Below are 24,658 nucleotides of genomic sequence, written 5' to 3'. Positions count from 1 at the left end.
CTGACAGGGTTATTGTTATTATTGTTATTGTTACTGATGCACTATATTGCTAACTCTTACGGAGCACTATATCACTCAGATCTTTCAATGATATACTCGTATATAGTCAGTTAATCTGTGCTTTTATATGTCATCACAGAATCTCAGAGTTGAAAGTAACCTTACAGGTCAGCTAATTCAACCTGCATATGAATAGCAATCCCCTCTACAATACTACCCTAAATTTCTCTCTCTTGACCTCTACTGTTGGTTGCCTTTATTATTTTTATTATCTATTATATTATAAACTACATGAGGACAGTGACCATGTAATACATAACTTCTATAACTTCCTCAGAGGGAACACAGTCCTCTGCATGCAGTTAAGTAATTAATATTTACTAAATTAATCTTCATTATTTTCTTACTTTCAGTGTTGTCAAATATTTCCTTGATTTACTCAAGAATACACTTAAAACAAAGTTAATTATATACAAGTTTCCCCAAATTTCCATACCTACTGGTCTTGCCACAATGTCTGAAACTCCTTTGGGTCTGAGAAGCTATGATCTAAATGCAGATGGTATTTAAGAGGGAAACTCTATTACGATACTATTGATCAGTACAGACATTAGGGACAATTAATTTTTTAAAACCAGGAGTCAATCACCTAATGGAATATTACCAGAATGCGAGATAGATCAGGTATATTTTGATAATGGAGAATAATTAGAGTAGGGGAACTTGGACATCCAGAATATCTAAGGGGATGGAAAGGAAGAAAAGACAAGTAAATGAATGAATAAATAAATAAGCATTTTTAAACAATATGTGCAAAGCACTGTGCTAAGTGTTTGGGATACAAATAGAAAAGACAGTCCCTGTTCTCAAAGAGCTCACATTCTAATGAGGGAGACCACACACAGAATTTCCAATTGCAAGTCAGATGAAAAGGTCCCATGGTTATTAGTGTACTAGCAAACTAGATGGTACTGCATACAATTTAATGTCACTTATATTGATAATAATATCCATTTCTGATATTGAACCATTTGATAGCGCCAAAGACTTTGGTAGCAAGAATTTTATTTTTTAAATCTTCAGTAACTGTGGCTGCTGAGGAGTCAGGAGCTCTGGCATCCTCAGAAATAGTTGCCAGGCCCTATCTCCAATGGGACTTGCTTCCTGGGATGATGGCTGTGGGGCCTGACTTGGTAGCAGGACCTGGGGGCTGCTCTGAGGGGCTCTTGGGTATACCTGCCTGACAGGGGCAGTGATTTGGCAGTTAGTATTATTAGTGGCAAGGAAAATACTCCTTTCTCCATGGTGATTGCTCCCTTCAATGATGGCTCTGGAGCCTTGGGTGGTAGCAGGGCCAGTGGTCTTTGGGAGACTGTTATTCCCAAGGTTCTTGGGTCAGGGTGCTAGACTACCTCTATCTTAGTTTGAGGGGAGGGGCAATCAAAATAGTGGCCATGGCAGTGGTTAGACTGGTGGGGAACATGCAGCCTCCAGCCTCTCACTCACAGTGACTTGCTGCTTCAGAGAGGCTGGCCTGCCTGCTCCATAGGTGGCAGTTGGAAGAAGACTGATACAGAAAAGATGAGGTATACTGAAGACAAGTCTCATGTTTTTCACAATTTTGTAAAAATAATCAACTCTGGGGCTGGTCATTTTAGCATTTAATGTAAAGCAAAACATAAGAAACTTTAATCTCCATCTTCCCCATCAGGTTAAAAAATAAGTTTAACTTAACAAAATGAAACAGGAAAAATACAATCACAAAATCCAAGGTATATTCATAGCTAAAGTAGTTAACTTGTTTTATATTGATTACTATCAGCCAGCCCTCCTGCTAATTACAGGCTACTAGGCAATAGTACGTTGTCAAGCATTAGTTATTAACAGACAGTGAAAAACCACTTATTATTTTAAATGAACTGTTATTTTCTATATATCAAATATGGATTCAAATGAAGAAAACAGGTGTTTCCCAGCAGAGAAATACGTTTCTTTAACTACTCTAAAATAAGCTGTTTTGACCTGAGCTGCTTTGACTGTTCTGACCATCATTTTCTCTAAAGCAAGGCAACCTACTATTACTGTAATAATTAGGCACAAAGCTGAGTGAGAACTTTAAAAATAGAAGGAAAACAAGGCAACTTCCTATGTAACTAAAATTTTTACATAAAATTCTTAACTTCAATGCACTATCCTATAGCAGCTATATTTTCACTCTGTAAAATTCAGTCTTACCCCAAATTTGGCTCCTAGGACAATTAAAAAGGTCAAGCATCAACAGGAAAAACATATGTAAGGGTAAGCCAGGAAGGCAATCCCAGTGGGTACTTCAATTCTAGACAGGTATTAATCATATTTTTAAAATATAATTCACTTTTATATTATTGAAATTCAGTAAAGCAGCTGAACAGATGTAGTTAAGTTACAATTGTGTCTAAAACAACCCCTAATATTAAAGTATTCAACCAAATGAAGAGACAGGGGTTGACCTGTGATTTTATTAAAACGGGGGACTCTCAGATGAGAAAACTACTTCTAACGATACAGGTCAGCACCTTCTCTGCAGCTTATACTATTACAGAGCGGCCTAGAACACTAAGAGGTTAAGTGACGTGTCTGGGATCCTAGAGTACACAGCTAGTGAGTGTCAGAGGCAGGACATCAGAAGCCAAGTCTTTCTGGCTTCAGGGTCAGCTCTTTACCCACTGCATCATAGCTGCCTCTAAAATCAAATAAAAGTAATTGTAAATGAGGACAGATTAAGAACTGGAAATAATAAGCCTTCTAAAATTCAGCATTTATTACTTTATCCTCTTTCTATTCCTCAAGTCTCTTTGAGAGCTAGAATGAAGCTGATACTTCATAATGCTTTCAGCACGACAAAGTCCACCTCACGAGAGTGAACTATCCCATTATTACTGATATCTACCATGTTGACCTGCCTATCAATTCTCTTCTCCTAGACTTTTTTTAATTTAAAAAAAGCTACTGGCTTAATATTTATAAGCATAAAATGGCAGCACCTGAAGTACATCTGTGGAAATGAAAAGCTACTTTTCCTTCTAGTATAATATTCTTCTAGTATTCCTGTACGCTTTATCAAATTTAGCTTTGCATACTGTAAAGAGTTAATGCTGTCAACAGGATGACTAGTAGCCCAGGCATCAAGTGCCATTGACAATGGCAGATAGTCACTGTGAAGTCCTGCATCCTGCTGTCAACACCTACAACTTTACAAAATGTGCCACTATTCATGAACAGATGCAATCCCGAGTCAAAAATCATAAGCTTTTCCTTTGAAGACAAGACATGGCCAAGACGATAGAGTGCTGACAACTACAGGCAGCATGGTTTTTAATTCCATAAGCTGAATCTTCCATGTTTTCAGTACATTTACTAGTTTGCGCTGGAATCTGCAAATGAGCACATCTCACTTTCTTTTTTTTACTCTTCCAAGGTGAGATTATGCTTTGACATCATGTCATATGTTTTATGATGTAGGTGACAATAGTGGAACTTACTATGTGCCTAATTAAAATGAAGACACAGAAAGCAGTGTCAAAACAGAACTATACTGAAAACAATTATTTTTCAATTTCCTAAACATTATTTCATTGGCTTCAACCAATGAATCATTACATTTCTATATATCACAATTATTTGCATTTCCATATCCAAGTAACTACTTAACTTCTTCACCGATCATATAAAATATTTACTATATGTTTGTACATGCGTGCTACACACACACACACACACACACACACACACACACACACGAATGACAGTAGTTAACCTATGACAAGTTCCACCAACGCCAACGGAAATAAAGGGCATGCAGCGTAGTAGAAAGACCTTTGGATTTGGAATTAAAAAGTCTGGGTTTTAGTTCTACTCCCACCACTTACTAGGTGTGGCCTTTGGTAAATTACTTAACTTGAGCCTCTGAATCCTCACCTGAAAGTAGGAATAATAAAACTTGTACTATTTATTTCACAGGACTGTTGTGAGACTCACATGAAACACTTGGAAAGACTGCTGTGAAAGGATAATGTATTACCAAAATAAGATGAGGGAGTATTGATGTATTACCCATTTGGAGAGTTAAGAATAATCTAATGTTCAAATTTGTTATTACTTACATCATATAAGGAAAAACAAACAAATATATATATATATATATATATATATATATATATATATATATATATATATTATATATATATATATATATATATATATATATATATATATGTAGATGCACAGAAACGATGTATATGTGCAAACAAAAGAATTTACCTGCATCAAACATTTCAAGCAGATTAACTAAAGTTTCAAATGCTGCAAGCCGTACACTGCTGCTCTCATCTCTAGCTAGCTCTATTAACTCAGGAAGCACGATGCTTTTGGTTAGTTCTGTCCTGCACAACAAGTAAAATAATTAGGGGGTGGAAATCACACCAGCAAATATCTATTAAACACCAATTATGTGTGCAGCATTGTGTCAGACACTGTAAAGGATACAAAGAAATATTAAGATATGGTTTGTACAAGAACTTTCAACTGAATGAAGAAAATAAGATCACATCAATTAAACATCAAAAATAACATCAACTAAAGAGTTCAATAAGCATTCAGATTTTTACAAATAAGTTCCAATTGCCTATGGTTATCTGTAGAGACCTTAACAGCTACAGTATATATTGAACTTTATTATAGACTGGAGGATTTCTTTCATTATAAGAAAACTCCAGAAAAAGATTTGGATTGACTATAGTAACTTGTAAATGGAAGGTGCCAAACAGAATTTCCATATCTAAATGTCAGAGGAGAAATTATTCTCAAAAATCTAAATTACGTTACTAGAAAAAAATTTCTGTCAAAAGAATGACACATGATATCAGAGGCCAAAAAACAGATTGATGCACAACAGAAATAGTTTCAGACTAGGAATGATAATTATAAGCACAAGGGATTCTTATTCATCATCTTAATTTTGGCTTCTGTTTATTCATCATCATCAAATGTCGTTGCTGTGACTATCTTGTGCAATATGAACAGTGTTAAAGGAAAGGTTATGATATGTCTAGGCTCCTTGTTTATAAGATGGCATGAGTCATAATTGTATATAATCCAATGATAGAATCAAAGATATTCAGTGAAAGGTACAGAATACACTGAAAAATTAAAGCTATAACTAAAGCAAGGGTGTGAAACTACATTTACAGGATGGCAAACAATTGCATTTTGAAGGAATATTTCAAGTCATATTAGACATTGGCAGTAGTTTTTTTTTTCTTTTTTCAGGCAATTGGGGTTAGGTGACTTGCCCAGGGTCACACAGCTAGTACGTGTCAAGTGTTTGGTCTGAGGCCGGATTTGAACTCAGGTCCTCCTGACTTCAGGGCCAATGCTCTATCCACTGCACCACCTAGCTTCCCTGGCAGAGGTTTCTTAATTATGGAATAACCTTCCATTTTTTTAAAACTTGAGTAAAGCGTTATAAGGGAAAGTGAGTAGAGAATTTTGATACAAACATGACAGCATACTTGGAAACAGCAGTCTCACAGAGATTTTGTAGACATGTACTCTGTAGCACAATACAGTGGGGAAAACACTGGCTTTGAAGTGAGAAGACCTGAGTTTGAATCCTCGCTCTACTATGTATTACCTAGAAGGCCTCGAACAAATCACTTTACTTTTCAGGCTTTTCAGTTTCTCAATAAGCAATTGAAAAATTCAGGACAGAATTCAAGAGAATTAAGTCAAGGACAATGAACATGGCTGACCCCTTTATGGAAGGGGACGAAAATATAATATGGAGGAAAATTCAGATGATGCAACAAGCCATTCCACTAATAAGGTAGGAGATTTGGTTAGTCAGAGGGGTCTGAGTATGGGTCCGGTTGGGCTCATTTTGGTTCATGATGATCCCATGAGCACTAGGTTTGCATTAGAGACCCTTGGAAAGAGTGGTTCTAGGGGACAGATTACTCCAAAGAGGGTCCAGAAACAAGGCCTTTTTGCCCTATAGAGTATCATAAGTAATTATTCTATACTGGAATTAACCATGGCCCTCTTACAGGTATGACACAGGGCCATACCACATCCACTCTGAATCACAGAGAACACCCAAAATTTGTCCTAGTCAAGAAATCTTTCAAGTTGGGTCAGAAACAAAAAGAAAATAGAGGAAAAAGGCAAATGGCCTTTCACTCCTACTGTCCTTAACTACATAAGAAAGCACTAAAGAAAGGCTTTTGACAACACCAAGACTCTTTTGGCTTTTAGTATCTCTTCAGAATTAGTTCTTTTAGTTTGTTTCCAAGGTGTACTTTTCCCTTCTTTCTTTACAGTTGCAGGTGAGGTATGAGATGAAGAGACTAGTTTAGATCTATTTTTCTGAATGATAAGAGAATTAGCTGTCCTAGGCTAATACCCTTTAAGCCCCCTATACAAAAAGGGAGGAGAATGCCAGGATAGACAGCATAAGCCTGTTTCACAGGGGTTTCACAGGAAAATGTAAAAAATAGGAGTCATTGTGAAGTCCCTAAAACTAAACCATTTCTAACCATAACAGCAAAGCAGGTGAAAATGCCAAAGTTATGTTATAATAATGACCTGTCATAGGCCATGATTCCTTTCTGGGTTCGGTTATTTGGAGTACTAACTAAATGAGGCCATTTTTGAGAAAGCCATGTGGAAAGGTGGTGAGGATACAGAATATCATAATGTGTCACTAATTTCAAATCCTATTCTCAATACATTTTAAATGACTGGTTTTTTGTTTTAGCTTTCAAAATAGCATATACAATAGGCTGGTGGAAAGAACAATTCTCATTATTTCACAAGTAGGAGTCCTTACAATAGCATGATTTCTTGTAGTACAGAGGCAGAAAATAGTTGTAAGACAATGATAGGAAAAAAAGAACATTTTAAAAGCATGCTTACCCTATACCCTGAGCTATGATGTCTAACTGTCGACACATACAAGATCGAACTTCATATTCTACATCTTGGCAGAGGGATTTCACCAGAGGAAGTATTTCTCTTTTAATGCTGAAGGGGAAAACAAACATGTGGATGAAAATATATATTTTTCATAGTGGTGTTCAAAAAAACACATACAGTTGTACAAATGAAATCATTTAAATAGTAGATATGAATAGTATCACCTGCCTATGAACAACACACAAACCGGAATTAATTTTTGTAATGATTAACTTTGTAAATGGCAGCTAAAATTGAAGAAGCAAGGTTGTCAGATTATGATTTCCATCATCCAGATAATCATACCAGCATCTTATTCCTTCCAGTTGATCTGTCTACATTTTCCAGACCATATCATAATTAAAAAAATGCTGTATTACATATTGAAAACCTCTCACAAGCACAAATTGTGCAGAATGGTATAGCTGAGTTATATGAAAAGGATTTATAATGGGAGAATTACTTCATGTCATATCTACCAATTTTAAAAATCCACAATGACGCCATCTCATCTTTAGGAACATAATTATAAGGAGAAAGACTACAATAAGAAAAAGAATATTTTTAAATGGCCATGATATCTGAAAAAAATTAAATACAAGTGTGTCACACGTTTTTTCTCTGATATGTATTACACAAAATGTATATTTTAAAAATGTATCATGCACGGTAAATCTGTAAAATTGAAAACATCCATATCTTTACATATTACAAAATAACAAAAATATATTCTTTTGAGATAATCAATATACATTTTTTATTACTTAACTATTAAAATGATCATCTAAAACTCGTACACAAATACTCACATATGGGCTTCAAATTTGTTGGCCAATTTTCCTAAAAGTTTACAGCTAACTAAACGAGACTGGAGTGTTTGGGAGAGCTGTGCCTTGGAAACAAGTGGATTCAAAATCTACAATGAAAATAAAATTGAAAGAAAATTCACATAATGCTATAAATATTTGGAATTAATTTCAACTGCTCTTTTCAATGGTTTTGATAAATGTTCTATATATTTTCCTTTTTCACCTTCAGATCCACAATAATTAACATCCCAAATTTCAGCTTGTAATGCACACTGGAAAATAACAGAGAAAAGTACTTGTGTTCTTGCCTGATAAGGTAGATACTATATCTAATAAATTATGTAATTAAACTCAATATTTTCTTTTGGTTACTTTAATAAAAAGGTTAAAAAAAGATGAGTCTTCATAGCTATAGAAATTAGCACATTTAAAATTAAGAACCACTTCCAAGAAAAGCCACTTTTCTATGCTTGTATTCAATGGCAAGGAATTTGAATCATGACCATGAAAAAAGCCTGCAATGATCTATGTGTTCTGGGGTACATTTAAAATAAACTTCCAAAAGAAAGGGTAGAATGACTAGGTAATAAGCTTTGAAATTTTTCCTCCATCCAAATTAATTTTATTTGCCCTAAAAGTTGTAAAGACTACAGCTTAAAACCTGTTACAATATAAGCAGTCCTCTGCCAAATGAAGACAGAATAAGGCCCTTGTAAAGCACCATAAAGCTGATGGGACTATATTAAAAACAAATTATTTTTGATAACGTACATCATTTGTAGCAGAAGGAACCTTGGGCTGGGATGGAGATATGTGTTCTAGTACCAGCTCTATTGCTGTGAACTTGGAGAACTCACTGTATTTCGCTGGGCCTCAGCTTCCTCATCTACAGGTCCATTATAGCTACAAAAGTATAGCTGATATTGGTAATGAAAGACTCTAAGAACTATTTGGAAGAGAGAAGTATGAGAATGCCCCCTGCATGTATAATGGCGATTAACACTGATGCAAAATAAACCACAAACACTGTACCATACTGCCTCTTCTAGAATGTTATTAGTGGTTGTCTTTCCATTTAGGAATGTTAATATCACATTCAAATATGCTTATCTAAATGATACCAAAAATCTTCCATATACAGAGAATTACCTGGTTGTTTGGCATCATATGCCTAGGCATCAACATGTTTCACTGAACTATTCACTGTTATCCAGGCATTCTGACATTTTAAAGCAGTCATAAACTAGAGCACTAATAAAGACTGGTTTGATGATAAAGAAAAGCAAAATTGCTCAAATAAAACCTTTCTTCTTTTTCACTGAACTGTGATGAGGAAATATTCCCACTTGTAACTTGGGTTACAATAATTTTCCTATTTGTAAAAATGTTGTTTATGGATTATTTAAAGATTGGAAAAGGAAAAACATTTATTGAAAAATGACAAACACATTTTCTACTTTTCTACTCTATTAAACTACTTAGAGGTAGAAACATTAACAATACTAAGAGAGAAAAAAACCTTACTTCATGTCTTAAGGTTTCTTTGGGCAGAGCTTCTATTATTGATAGAAGAGTTTCCAGCCATGCATTACTGACACCTGTTAAACATACATATACCAAGTTATTCAGCTATCATATTCATCAAATTCACTTCAAGTTGGTATATTAATATTTACAAGAATCTTAATGATAAAAATTAGAAAAATCATGAGTTAGTGTCTTTCTTCTTTTCTGTTCCAAGCAATATTTGAAAAAATATTGCTCGTTTCAAACAAAAATTTTGGGCACTTTTGTCATTTTGTCTTCAAATAAAATTCTCTCTATTTGCTACAAATAATATATAAAACCAGTTTTGTTTTTTAAAGAAGAGAATGCAGGAAATTAACTTATGAGGCAATAACAGGTTTTCAGTTTGTAAAGATACTAGATCTTTATCTACTATATTTGAGGAAAGTAATACTACTTTAAATTATGCTACCATTTGACAGAATGATATCACTAAATGATATTGTAAATAGGCATTTTGGCTACAAACTATTTTGTATAGCCTGTATACAAAGGACAACAGACATTCACAGAAATAATCACCTGACCTGCATCCCTGTGCTCCACATGCTGTAGAATGATATGTAGGAATGAATGGGAGTAAGTTTGAATTGACACTGATTCCTCTTGTAGGATGGTCAAAAATGAAGCCGCAGCAGTTAATTGCATTTCCACCCCTGCAACATGCAGGACTTCCTGTATAACCATAAAGAGTGAAGATTCTGTTTATTAACAGTACAGATCAGAAATAGTTTAAAATACAAATTCAGTAGTGTAAGAATCAGGTATGCCTTTCTGAATCAAAGAAACAAATGTGATCTTTGCTTCCAATCATTACTTTCTTTAAGAAAGCTATCTGCTAACCAACTAATATTCATTTGATCTAACAAGCCTTTCAAAATAAAAGGGTTTGAGGAATTATGATATTATATAGAAATTAAAGTGATATCTTGAATAAAAATGTAAATAAAACATAAATGTTAAAGCACATTAAAGAGTTTGGGTATTTTTTATATAATATAAATACAGTTTTGTTTATCATCTATATAACAGAGAAGCTGTCATCCAGTTTAACATAAAAAAGGCACAACTTACCAGCCAACATACATTTCACCTGTTTTTACATTACAAAAAGAAAGTCTTTATAATTGTGAAATAAAAATGCAAAATGCTAAAACATTGGGAAAGGATTTATATTTTCCTTATAATTAAATGGCAGAGGCATAAATAAGAAAGGTACAAGAAAACATAAAAGTTGCAAGAGTTAGTTATTTCAACTAAACGACCAAAGCATTTTTCTTAATTGTCCTTGTTTTTATTTCAGTAGACATGTTTAAGAAGTGAATGAATGCTCAAAAGTCAAAATCATCATTACATTTATTTTCACATGTTAAAATAAAAATTCCTTCATAGACAATTTGCATAAAAAATAATGGATACATTTTAAAGTTGGATTTATAGAAAAGGTAATATGAGAGGTGCGGTATCCCTGGCTCTACCTAGATAATGTGTTGAATAAAGAACGTAAGAGCTACAATGGATTTTAGAGATCATATAGTACAGACCCATCATTTTACTAATAAGGAAACTGAGGCCCAGGGAGGTGACTTGCCCAAGGTCACACAGATAAAAAGCAACAGAACGAGGATTCAAACCAGTGCTTATTCCACTAACCTAACCTATCCAGTCAAGCAGGCCAGGCATTGTAGGCTGAAGGTCATGGTTACATAGAATCTGAGGAGTGAAGTAGATAAGAATCATTTCCTGGAGAGATGATGGACAGACGAGTGAGATCATGTTGCTCTGACATCTGCTTATTCCCCCATTCCTAATATTTTGGCTTCTTCTTGCAGCTACTCTCCATGACTCTGGAGAGTTTGTGAAAGACTAGAGCTGCAGAAAAACTTTTAAAATTTACTATGTATATTTAGTTATAATAACCAACTGAATTTCACTTTAAAAATTGGTGTCTACAGAAGAGTTTGGACATTTCAGATGGTGCTTTTTATAAAATACTCATTAACATTAGGTTCACAGGGACAACGTATCTTATCAACGTGTCTGTATCTTAACTCATTCACTTTAACTCGTTATCACATGTTCCTGGTCTTTCATCCATACTTTCCACAAATGTCTTCAAGTTGTACCTTGAAACTATGGCCTTTACAATGATTTCTGAGCAAAGTCAAAACACTGAAGATTGGGAAAGGGGGAAGTAGACGGAGGAAATAAATATATAGGCCAACATAAAATCATAAGATCATAGATCCAGAAGTAGAAGGGACCTGGAGATTATTGAGTGCAGTTTCTTCATTTTACATATGACGAAATTGAGGCACAGAGTTTAAGGTACTTACCTATGGTGCCACAGCTAGTAAGTGTGTGATGCAGAATTTGAACCCAGGTCTTCCTAACTATACATCTGACACACTATACACTAGATCATGCTTCTTGAAACTGATGGAAGTATGTATTCACTTCCCTGACCATAACCCCATCGTCCCACCAGGAAACTACTATCTCTTGTTCCTTCAGAATTCACGTAATTATTCCCTTCCCATCCAGATGATTTACCACAGGACCTAGTCTGTGTGAGGCCAATGTTACTGTATTTCCCATGGAACATTTGTTATACAGCTTTACAGACACAGAAATCAAGAATGGTTTGAAAGGAAAATTATGCGAATCTTACACTGCCTATCAAAATGTTTGGTATAGATAAGCAATAAATATTTGTGGATTTTTTAAAAAAGGCTATTGTAAAGATAATCCCTCATTTTAAAGGGAAAAATCAGATTTTCCTACAGTCAGTTCTTAAATTGTGCCTGAAAATAACTGAAGTAGTTTTTAGTACAACTGGGGTTTTTGTTCTTGTTTTCTGGAGTCTGTACCTTTTGTTATATAAGTTCTACCCCCAACTTTCCCAGGAAACTATACTGAGTCTGTGGTGTAGCCTATTCGACCTATATTTCACCTTCTATCGTTTGCTACATTTAAAAAAAAATCCAAATGACTAATCAAACTTTGTGATTGGTTTTCTTCTTTTAGCTATAATAACTAAATTACCCAAGAAACAGATTTAACCTTCTGTTAATGTAAACTGAGTGATAAATTCAGATCTAGTTTCTCAAATTGCCCCACATGCAGATCTGCCAGTGCCCTCTAAAGAGATAAGGAGCTGTGGGAATAATTTTCCGAAACCTTTGTATACTGCATTCCCAGAAAACCAGGCAAGTTACCATGAAAAAAAACAAACAAACCCAAACAAACAAAAACCAAAACTCTTTGGCCATAATAAGTGCTTGGTTTTAAAACAGAAAAACAAAAACAATTTCACTAGGTAGTCATTAAAGTTATTAAAGGTATAGAAGTTCTAGACGAAAGGAACACCCAGAGGGAGTAGGTGCATGATTTAAAGCACAATCTGCAACTAGCCATCTGACTGTAAGTCCCCTTCACTGTTTTCACAGCAAACATTACTTTGGTGCTGCCAATGGTGGACGGATTAAATTAGATATGGCCAATATATAAATACATCACTTACAGATCTCAGAAGACAGAACTTTAAACAGAAAGGATTTTTAAATGCAGTACTAAAATAAGGAGTAATGGCTACAATGTATAGTTTAGTTCATTATAGTCTGCTGTTGCAACTTCCAAGAGATGTAAATCTGTCCCTGTTAGAAGGTAATGAAAAAATTCTTGGGTTTCATACTTATGCAAACTTTATGTAAAAGAAGAAAATCTGAAGCTTTCCAACTTCATATCTTCGTACTGGGTATCTTAGTCTTGATTCGCCTGAGGAAACACTCCCCCACCTAATTTGCTTTAATTTTTGAAAAATCCTCAAGAGTTACCTGGATTTGGATTTGTCTCTTGCTGTGCTGACTTTGTCTGGGGCTGTCCACTGTTAAGAAACCAGCACAGACTAAGAGACTGTATCACTACTAAAAAGCAACTGATTTCTATGCTAACATTCTTTGAAAAATGATGAAAATAAAAGTTCGACACTTACCAGTTAAAAGAACAGCTCCAAATGAGTGTTCTCCTCCACAGAGCCACAAACTCTGGATAAACATATGTGAGATCCACATTCTCTGGACAAATAAGTGTGCCTCCTCATGGAACTCAGAAGACACTGAAAAGTAAATTCTTCTATTGCTTAAGTGCATGCCTTGATGCCTATGTTGAGAACTGAATTGTTCCTTTTACATAAAACTGTGGCTGTATCTCCATTTCAATTCCACAAACATGAAATAGGCCATTTTGTCAAACCAATTTGTGATTTACTGTTCCAAGCAAGTAGAAAAAAAATCCATATTCAAAAAAAGGAAAATGTGTTAATAAGTAACAACTGAACACTGAAGTGGTTAAATTACATTCTGATGTCATTTTCAGTCAGCATGAATAGTCCTTCAGTTCAAGCTAGGAGATTATTTTAAATAATAAATACTATAGATGTCTTATAGAAACACAAACAACTTAAAAACAACCTTTTATTACAATTAGGAACACTTGGGTTTTTGAAATAATAAGGTTGGTAGATAATAGTGAAATAGCTTTAGGTTTGAAATGAAAACCAAATCTCAGACCCCAAGGACTTAGTGAATATGACTCATGGTATAAAAGATTAGTCTCAATGATACCTGAAAAGAGCAAATAAGTACTAAAGTGAAGACTCACCATACATTTCAGTAGCTATAATCCATTATCCATGGGAGCTACGATTCACTAGGGTCAGGATAGTCCTTGTACAAATATAAACATGAATTATCAAGGCCTTAAGAAACCATAATTCCAAGAACAGAATACTATAAATATTTAATATCTGGGTTTTTTGAAGGGTCTAAGTTATACAATTTCACTAACTATTGAAAAATAATATAGAATGTAATTTTCTCACTTTGGAATCATAGTATTTATGAACAGAAGTGATAAAAAAAATAAAATCAGAATATATCACCTAAGGTCCCTTGGAGAAAAGAAAAAGATGGCAGTTCCATTCTCTTCCCTCCCTCCCATTACTGGCCTGCCACCTGCCACATGCATTAAAAAGAACATGGGGAGCAGCTAGGTGGTGCAGTGGACAGAGCACTGGCCCTGAAGTCAGGAGGATCTGGCCTCAGACCAAACACTTGACCCTTACTAACTGTGTGATCTTGGGCAAGTCACTTAACCCCAATTGCCTTAAAAAAAAAAAAGAACATGGAAAATCAAAGAGGAAATTAAATAGAGACAATTAAAAGTTTAGTGTTTATTGAGGTATATGCTTAAATTATCTTTAAATGAATGTTTTGTTAATTATGAAGATTCATGAGGAAGCACTATAGTGCCCCTTATAAGGGCCTAGATCTGCATAACCTAACTAACATTAAAGATGACGCATTATTTTCATTCATTCAACAATTAATTTACCAATCACCTATTTTGTAATCCCAATGTTATGGTTGGTGGTATGGGGCACATGAAAGAAGTAAAAGCCAAAAACTCTGCCCTTGAACTTATACTCTAGTTTTGATTATGAGTCTGGTACTACAACATGCACTAACCCCTTCAGATCACCCATTCCTCCCCATCATAATTCCAAAATGGTGATGGAGAAAACCCAACAGGAGCCTTTTGCCTGAATAAAGATTCAAATCATTGGGTTGTTTTTTTTTTAGCAATGCATACAATTATAAATGAAAAAAGCTTAAAATATATATTAAATATCACATTAAGAATAATTATTCCCAAGTAATTAAAATTCAAGGAACATGAATATGGAAAAATGTAGAAACTTACACCTTATTGGATAATTTTGTTGCCTTTTTCTTTTCTTCTTTTCGTTTTTTTAGTGAGGCAATTGGGGTTAAGTGACTTGCTCAGGGTCACACAGCTAGTGAGTATCATGAGTCTGAGTCCACATTTGAACTCAGGTCCTCCTGACTCCAGGGCTGGTGCTCAATCCATTGCACTACCTGGCTGCCCTTGTTGCCTTTTAAACATATAGACTGAAACCTCCTAGTACCAAAACAATTTCCTTAAAAATGTTTTTAGAGATGAACACTTAAAATAGCAATAATTCACTTTTGTAGTCAAATAGTTCTGGTAGAAATCCCTAAACCATAATAAAATAAATTCCGTATGAAAACATATGAAGAAACGGATTTTTTAAAACTCTGACATATGTAAATAATAATAGAATTCAGGCTAGTTTTGATAAACTATCCTTTATGCTGATAATCAATATAGAAAAACAAAGGTTTGCATGAAAATAGAGTAGAAAAACTACCTTAAAAGTACAGTTAAATAAACTCACCAAAACTACAGTAACAACAAATTACTGTAGTATTATAGATTTTAAAAAATACACTGGGTTAAAATCTAGGCCTCCTAGGTTTTAATCCTAACTCTGCTTTTAATCAGCAATATGACTTTAGTTACACAACTCTCTGTATGCAATCAACTAACAACCTCTCTCTACTTAGATTCCTCATCAATAAAATAAAGAAAGTGATTTGGCCAGGTATTAAAACTCTCTCCCTCCTCAAATCACTTTTTATTACTTTGTACATACTTCATATTTACTTATGTATATGTTGTATTTCCCCTACCCACCCATGTAAGCTCCTTGAGGGCAGAGACTGTTTCGTTTTTGTTACATTTCTTCCACTTTATTATAAATTTTGATAATTGATCTAGCAAGTCAATGGTCTGACTACACTGAGATAGTTGATTCAGAAATGACTTGCTTAATTTCAGGAACTCAGAAAAGGTAACAGAAAATATGGCATGGTAGAAATGGCAATAGAGCTAACAAATATGGGGAAAGGAACTAGATTAATCCAAATAAACACAGAGAATATCTGGGATAGACATTCTTAATTTTGAAAACACTGAGGGACTGATTTTCAGGATATCGGGGTGGGGGATGAGGGCGCGGAATATGCCAGAGTTTTGAAAGAAATAACATATATTATTAACAAAAACTTTGACCAAGAAAGTAAAAATAAATAATAACTACCAACTGTCATGCCTACTAAACTATTTCTACATAATCTTCTGTAGAATAGTCTGCATATGTATTGAGAGCATCCCTAATGAAAGTATGTGAAGGAAACAAACAGGTCTTCATAAAAAACAATGAATAGCAGGCTACATCTTTACAATAACATAAGTAACTGAAAGCTTAAGAGAATATAAGATATTATTGTATATATTTTGTTTGCTATAAAAAAAGCATTTAATACATTAGAGTAAAATATTACCTTAAGTTCTCCTCTAACACAGTATTTTGTGTGGTATCTAAATTATAAGATTTCTTGAAAGATACAGCAACAAAGAGATTTGTTCAATGGCTGTCCGATTATTAATATCAAACAAGATAAAATTGTGAGCTGACTACATAGTTTTGTGTATATACATCACTTAATATGTGCTTATTTTATTGTATTCTTATAGATTTAAAAAAAGATTTTTTTCTTTTTACTCCATTTCAATGTTAATAATAACCCTTATTGTCTTCCTCTTTCCTGCTACAGCTTAAGACCATTTCTTCTTTCTGATCTCACTGTCTCCTATCTTGGCATCACTTAATTTTATTTCCTGTAGACAAAGTAATATTCAATTCACTAAAAATTTACCAAGTACCTACTATGCCCAAAGTCCTGTACTTGGTGCAAAAATCCTAAATAAAATACTAACTAGGAGACTACAACAATACATCGCAAAGATTATACATTGTGACCAAATGGGATTTATACCAGGAATGCAGGGATGTTTAACATGAGGAAAACTATTAACATAATTGATATATCAATAAGAAAAGTAACAAAAATCAATGATTAAATCAATAGATGCAGAAAATGCTTTGACAAAGTACAACACTCATTCCTATAAGTATAAATGGATTTTTCCTTAAAATGATAAGAGGCATCTACCTAAAACCATCAGCAAGCATTATATGTAATGAGGATAAACTAGAAGCCTTCCCAGTAAGATCAGGAGTGAAACAAGGATGCCTATTATCACCAATATTATTCAATATTGTATTAGAAATGCTAGCAATAGGTATGAGTAAAGAAAAAGAAATGGAATCAGAATGGGCAATGAGGTAACAAAACTATCTCTTTTTATAGATGATATGATAATATGCTTGGAAAATCCTAGAGATTCAACTAAAAAGTTAGTTGAAACAATTAATTTTAGCAAAGTAGCAAGATATGAAATAAACCTACATAAATCATCAGCATTTCTATATATCACCAACAAACCTTGCAAGAAGAGATGGTAAGAAATACCCCATTTAAAATAGCTATAGCAGTATAAAATACCTGGGAGCATACCTGCCAGGAACTACATGAACATAATTACAAAACACTTTTTATTCAAGTAAAGTCAGATTTAAATAACTGGAGAAATATTAATTCAGTGGTGGGTAGAGCCAATATAATAAAAACGATAATTCTACCTAAATGAATCTATTTATTCAATGCCATCCCAATTAAGTTTCCAAAAAGTATTTTATTGAGCTAGAAAAAATAATAACAAAATTCATGTGCAAGGACAAAAGGTCAAGAATATGAAAGGAATTAATGAAAAAATTTAAAAGAAGGAGGCTTAGTAGTACCAGATCTTAAACTATAAGGCAGCAATTATCAAAACTAACTGGTACTGACTAAGAATTAGAAAGGTGGATCAGTGGAACAGAGTAGACATCCAATACACAGTAGTAAATGATTATAGTAAACTTGTATTTGACAAATGTAAATTATTATAGTAAACTTGTTTTTGATAAATGTAAAGATTTAAACTTTTAGGACAAGAATTCACTATTTGGTAAAAACTTTTTGGAAAACTGAAAAGCAGTATGGCAGAAATTGGGTACAGACCAACATCTTATACCATAATAGCAAGATACGGTCAAAATGGATACATGACCTAGATATAAAGGAAGATATAAGAAAATTTAAAGAACATGGAACATATTACCTATCAGACTTATGGATAGGAGAACAATTTATGAATAAACAAGAGGTAGAGAGCATTGTGAGATATAAAATAGATAACTTTGATTACAATTAAACTTAAAAGGGTTTGTACAAATTAAACCAATGTAGCCAAGATTAGAAGGAAAGCAGAAAATTAGGGAAAATATTTATAGACAGTTTCTCAGATAAATGTCTCATTTCTCAAATACATAGATAACTGTGTCAAATTTATAAAAATATGAGTCATTCCCCAATTGATAAATGGCCAAAGGATATGAATAGGCAGTTTTCAGATGAAGAAATCAAAATTACATGTAGTCATATGAAAAAATGTTTTAAATCATTACTGATTAGAGAAATGCAAATTAAAACTTTGAGATATCATCTTACATCTATCAGATTGGCTAAAATAATAGAATGAAAAATGTTGGAGGGATGTGGAAAAATTGGGATACTAACACACTGCTAGTGGAATGGTAAATTGATCCAACCACTTTGGAAAGCAAATCTGGAACTATGCCCAAAGAGTTATAAAACTGTGTATAGCCTTTGGCCCAGCAATACCACTATTATGTTTCCCAAGATGATCAGAGAAAAGGGAAAAACCCATATGTTCTAAAATATTTATAGCAGTTCTCTTTGCAGTGACAAAGAACAGGAAATTGAGGGGTTGCCCATCAATTTGGGAATAGCTAAACAAGTTGTGGTATATGATTGTGAAAGAATACTACTCTAGTGTAAGAAATGATGAGCTGATTGATTTGAGAAAAAACACGGAAAGACTTGCATGAAATAATTCAGAGTGAAATGAGTAGAACCAAGAGAATGTTGTATACAGTAATAGCAACATTGTTTGAAGAATAACTGTGAACAACTAAGTATTTGAAGTATTATAAATACTCAAACCAACTACAAAGGACCTATGAAGGAAGATGTTATCTACCTCCAGAGAAAGAACTGATAAATAGAAGTATGCATAGTATGGTTTTATGTGTGTGTGTGTGTGTGTGTGTGTGTGGTGTGTGTATTATCAAATGGTGTCCTTCTCTAGGGTGGGGTGGGTAGGGAAGACAGATCAGTACTTAAAATGTAACAAAAAAAAAATTTTAAAAATCAGAAATTTTTCTGTTAGAATGCAATCATTTAAATTTTTTTATAATGCTATTCCATGTTCAAGACATAGTGCTTCCCAAATCTCTTCCTGAAAACAGTTTTCATGATATATATGCAGAAGTTTTTAACCTAGGGTTCACAAACTTGTTCTTTTTTAATTCAAAAACTATTTCAATATAGTTATTTTCTTTGTAACTCTATGTATTTTATTTTGTGCACTTAAATTATTACTCTGAGAAGGGATCCATAACAGATTGCCAAAGGGGACCCATGACACAGAAAAGGTTAAGAAATCCCTGCTATATAGATCTAAGGCTTCTGTGTAACCTATAAATTGTTAGTCACCTTCATTTCTTAATCCTAAAACACATTTTCCCATATGTTTTCATTGTCTTCACCTAAACCCACTTTTGCAAAATGTTTATTTAAAACAGCTTATCTATTTCTTTGTAGAATTTTTCTACTTCTTCAACATCTAAAACAGATATTTTTACATAAATTGTAATTGCCTTCATGCTGGTCTTTTTGTAAATTTTCATAATGAACACTACAAGATGACCGAGTGTCTCATAATTACGATAAAATCAACTCCACCAACTTATACATTTATCTCTCCAAGGAAACCCATTGGGTGACTCTTCCGATTAGCAGTGACTTCCTTTAGTCTTGTGGTTTCAATTTATGGCAAGAACATAAAAACGTATATGCCTAAGTTCCTTCAGTCATATGTCTATGTTAGTCATTAGACAAAGATCTCACTTTCAGAGTGGCAACATATATAGATAGGCTAAAAATAGTGATTCTTAGCACCTCCTTCTCCCTTTTTTTCTGCCACCATAACAGCACATAGTCTTACACACATACTACTCAGAAAAAAATATCTAAATATCTCTTGATACTGCCCACACTTACTGCACTAATCACTGAGGTGGTGGTAAAGCATATTTTTTAAATGTCATGCTACTTGAAGAAAATAAGGGCATACAGAATTCACTATCTACTCAAAATATTCCTAGTGATTATTTTAAGAATCTGTAGATTAGTTCACTTTCTTTAATCTCAGTCAAATTATCTTATCACTTCATAACAAATCAACACATTTTATTCTTTACCAGAAACGTTCCTAATTATTTTTCTGCAAATACAAATCAATATTATGTAATTCTAATCTATTGATGAGTATTTCCACTTCTAGCCTTTAGTATGGTTAAAGTCTTTGTATACTCCACAAAAAATAGGTGGAGAAGGGGAATCAAAAAGTTTTTAAGCCCAATGTATATTTGGTCTTTCAGACTCTCAGTTATGATTCCTGATTATCTAGTCTATGAAATACAAATTGCTCATCTAATCTGTGTATCTATGCTGACACTTGACATTTCCTAAACTATATCAATTAAATAATCAATATACTGTTCAGAGTTCTCCAAACTATAATTCTCATCAACACCTGGATTCTTTAATGGATCTTTGATTTGATAGCGTAGGTACTCTCTTCACTAGTACACATGCAACCTTTTCATAAATCTTCAATAGACGATCTTTTACCCAACTTGCTAGAGAGAGGCCTTTTCTTAGGCCTTCTAATATTTCATACAATAATGGGCCTGTATATCTATTATTCCAACCATTCCAAAAACATCTGCAAAAGACCTTTTTTCCACTTCTACTTTATAAGATACAATGATGTGCTACAGAATAAGGCACAACACCAACCAAGATTTTATAAAACATTTTTGTATTTCATGAAATCTACTACATAAATCAGTCAGGAGTACTAAGTCCAATCCAATTAACAAATTAATTAATCATCAGGCATTTCCTAAGTACCTACTACTACCACTCCATGGAGTCGCGAAAACCTCAGTTCAAACTTGGCCTCAGACACTACCTGTGTCACCTTGGGCAAGTCACTTAATCTGTTTGCCTCAGTTTCTTCAACTATAAAATGAAGAGAATAACAGTCTATTTTGAGGATCAAATGAGATTTTTTTCCCCTATAAAAGAACCTTTTTAATAATCATAACAGCTAACATTTGTATAACACTTGAAGGCATGCAGAGCACCTTATATGCTTTCTCATTCTCCCAATAACCTTCTGAAGTGGGTGCTATTGTTAATCAATCAAAAGCAAATGTTTTATTTGTTTTTATTTTTAATAAATATTAAGCATTTATTATGCACCAAGCATTCTGCTAAGTGTTGGGGTATACAAAAACGGGAAAGACAGTTCTTGCCCTCAAGGAGTTTACAATCTAATCAGGGAGACAACAGGCAATCACAAATACACAAAGCAATCTATATGCAGGATAAATAGGAGATAATTAACAGAGGGAAGGCACCAGTACTAAGAGGGGTTGGTGAAGACTTCCTGTAAAAGATGGGATTTTAGTTGGGACTTAAAAAAAATCCAAGCTAGTAGATAAAGCAGATGAGGAAGAGCATTCCAGCCATGGGGTGGGGAAGGGGGCATCAAGGGGGTGGGGAGTAGCCAGAGAAAATGTTTTGAGCTGAGGTTGGAGTATCTTGTCTGTGAAATAGCCAGGAGGCTAGGATTACTAGATTGAAGAGCACATGTAAGAAGACTAGAAAGGTAGGAGAGGACTAGGTTATGAAGGGCGTTGAATGCCTGAGGATTTTGTAGTTAATCCTGGAACCTCTAGAGGTTTTTTTTTCCAAGTAACTTTTTTTTCTTATTATTTTTTAAAATTTATTTCAAATGAGATTTTTTAAAAGCACTTAATGTGGTACATAGTAGGTGCTATATAAATGCTTATTCTCTTCTTTTCCCTTTCCCTTCTAGGGGCATACAACATTTTAAAAGATAAGTAAACTTGGGATTTCTGTAGAATTAAAACACAATAGGGATATATGATAGGCAACAAAAAAATGTCCATTGAAGAAGGTGGCACTTGGGCTGAACCTTGAAGGGAACTAGGAGTCAAGAGACAGAGGAAGGGAAAGCATTCCACTTAGGAACCACCTGCATGAAGGAAAAAGAGGGATTACCTTGTACAGGGTACAGCAGGGAGATCTATGTATGTGGAGAAGAGAGTGTACAAGAAAGAAGAACGTATTTTCAAGATGGAAAGGTAGGCCAGAACTAGATTGTTCAGGGCTTTAGATGCTAAACAGAAGACGACATTTAATCCTAAAGGCAACAAGAGCCATTGAAGCTTCTTGAGCAACAAAGCGATGGAGAACGAGATTTGGGAATATCATTTTGGCAACTATGTAGAGAATGAATTATAAAAGGTAGAGAACAGATAAAGGCAGACCAAATCAAGTAATTAAAATGCATTTTAAGTTAATGCCTTCTTTTTGCCCTCCTTTAAGTAAAAGCTCTTGGCCTGATTTGCCTCTTAGACTATTTTTTTCATCTATAATAGAGATCATAACAACCAATCTCACAAAAATGCTGTGACAAATTAGGTATCATAGAAATATCCTGATTCTACATAAGTGAAATCTGCAGAAATGGTATGTAATAATTATAATAACAACAACATCCTTCATGAACTACTCAGAACTCAAACACTGAATAGACAAGAGCAATGGAAACTTTCAGCATCACTTTAATATGACGTTCATGATGATGAGCAAAATACTTGTATTGCTATGTTTTATGTAATAAGGATCTGGTTAAAATGGAAGTTGGTTGTACTCTGTAAAATAGGTATTTTTCACATAACTAAATTATCTAGGCTGAAACCTTTTATGGAAGTATATTATCAATAACTTCTCAAGTTTTCTTCTCTCGGGGAATAATACCTACTCTAACAAAGATATTATCAATACTGCACGCTTCTGCTTAGGTAAGTTTATACCTAATCAAAAGTCATACTAAAAAAATTACCATGATCAAATTGACTTGTGTAGTATAATTAGGAATACATCACATTTTTGTCACCTAGAAATAACTGTTCATGGAGGCTATGCTGAACCAGAAGAAGTGGAAATATGATCTGCCCTGTAATATCACTAATCTTAACAATGTCTGAATATACCAAGTTAGAAAAAAAATTGAACAAAAATGAGACTGTTTGAAAAGGAAGTAGCTTCTCTTCTTTACAATGGGGGCCCTAATAGAAATCAAGTGGAAATGACAGAATTCTAATAGGTGTTGTATGTTAAACTCTTAATAATGTTATCATTGCTTAAGTCACCTCCTATAATAATCATTTCTGTACATTAAATTCCCTTAGACCTTTCACATACTATCTGTATCACACGTCTCCAATTTACTTAGAGACTGCCAAATTTGCAATGTAATACACGCTAGAATAAGTGTTCTGAGTTCAGGGGGTCTACCTTCTATAACTCTGGTATTCCCTATGGTGTGGTAGGGTACCCAAAGGCCACTCAAGTAAATCTTGTTGAATGAATAAATCAATTAATTCAATTAGAAATTGAATAACTATGGTTTAATTCAATTCACTATAAATTTACAAGACATAACAAAATTCTGATGTGTATATCTATTATATACAAAGAAATTCAGCTGTTTTTAAAGCTGCTTAAGAAGCTAACTAGAATTCTATCTTCTGAAACTATAAAATGTGTAAGAGAATTTGATTTTCTGTTCATTTTTTAAAAACCAAATCCTCATCAATGTAGGGCACTCTCGATGAGGAACTTCTCTATTAGTGAAGATTGGTACCTTCTTTGAAATGTACAGCCTATACAGTCCTGTTAATGAAACAAAACTTTTTATACCTTTCACTAAAGTCATTTTTTAATGCCTCCTCATGATATAGGTATAACACTGAATTCTCAAAAACTGTGCCAGTTAGCAAAATGCAAATCCTAATCATTCTTACGCCAAGCTGGAAAGATTCAAGTCTGAAGCAATGATGAAATGGGTGTCTATGGCCTAAGACCCAGGTGAGCCCAGTTTAGACAGAGACTCATCAAAGATTAGCCACAGTGTTTTTGGGAGGTATCTCTCTGCTATCTATACATCATAAAGAAGTTATGATCTACATCAGTGGATGGAGTCACCCACCATCAATGAAATCACAGATTTTGTATTAAAGTATAAGTTCTTTATACATCTTATAAGCCATCACTAAAATGCATTCATTATCCACACATTAATAAATCATTTCTTATGACAACTTTTTGCAAGGGATCTCTAGAGGTTATCTTATTAACTTTTGCTTTTAGTCATATTTCACCTATATAATCCCAAATGGCCAAGCGTCACACTTTTCTCCACTTTGCTAAGGAAAT

General features: G+C 33.9%; 1 protein-coding gene across 6 annotated transcripts in view; it reads right to left on the bottom strand.

Annotated features, from left to right (window-relative positions):
- Positions 1-24,658, bottom strand: part of PPP4R4 (protein phosphatase 4 regulatory subunit 4) — a 126,355-nt gene that overhangs the window by 58,242 nt on the left and 43,455 nt on the right. For 5 of the 6 annotated variants that reach the window (XM_021000261.2, XM_021000259.2, XM_021000260.2 and 2 more), the window contains 5 exons: positions 9,893-10,040; positions 9,324-9,397; positions 7,800-7,906; positions 6,952-7,059; positions 4,300-4,421 (listed from right to left, as the gene is read on the bottom strand). In XM_021000261.2, the coding sequence (XP_020855920.1) occupies positions 4,300-4,421; positions 6,952-7,059; positions 7,800-7,906; positions 9,324-9,397; positions 9,893-10,040 (559 nt within the window). Of the gene's footprint in view, positions 1-4,299; positions 4,422-6,951; positions 7,060-7,799; positions 7,907-9,323; positions 9,398-9,892; positions 10,041-13,190; positions 13,253-13,379; positions 13,483-24,658 lie in introns of those variants that run through there. The other variant, XM_021000263.2, reaches the window with a different exon arrangement.

Source organism: Phascolarctos cinereus, unplaced genomic scaffold (genome assembly GCF_003287225.1).
Source record: "Phascolarctos cinereus isolate Bilbo 61053 unplaced genomic scaffold, phaCin_HiC Scaffold_3;HRSCAF=262, whole genome shotgun sequence".
Lineage (NCBI taxonomy): Eukaryota > Metazoa > Chordata > Mammalia > Diprotodontia > Phascolarctidae > Phascolarctos > Phascolarctos cinereus.
This window is presented reverse-complemented; position numbering and strand designations above follow the sequence as displayed.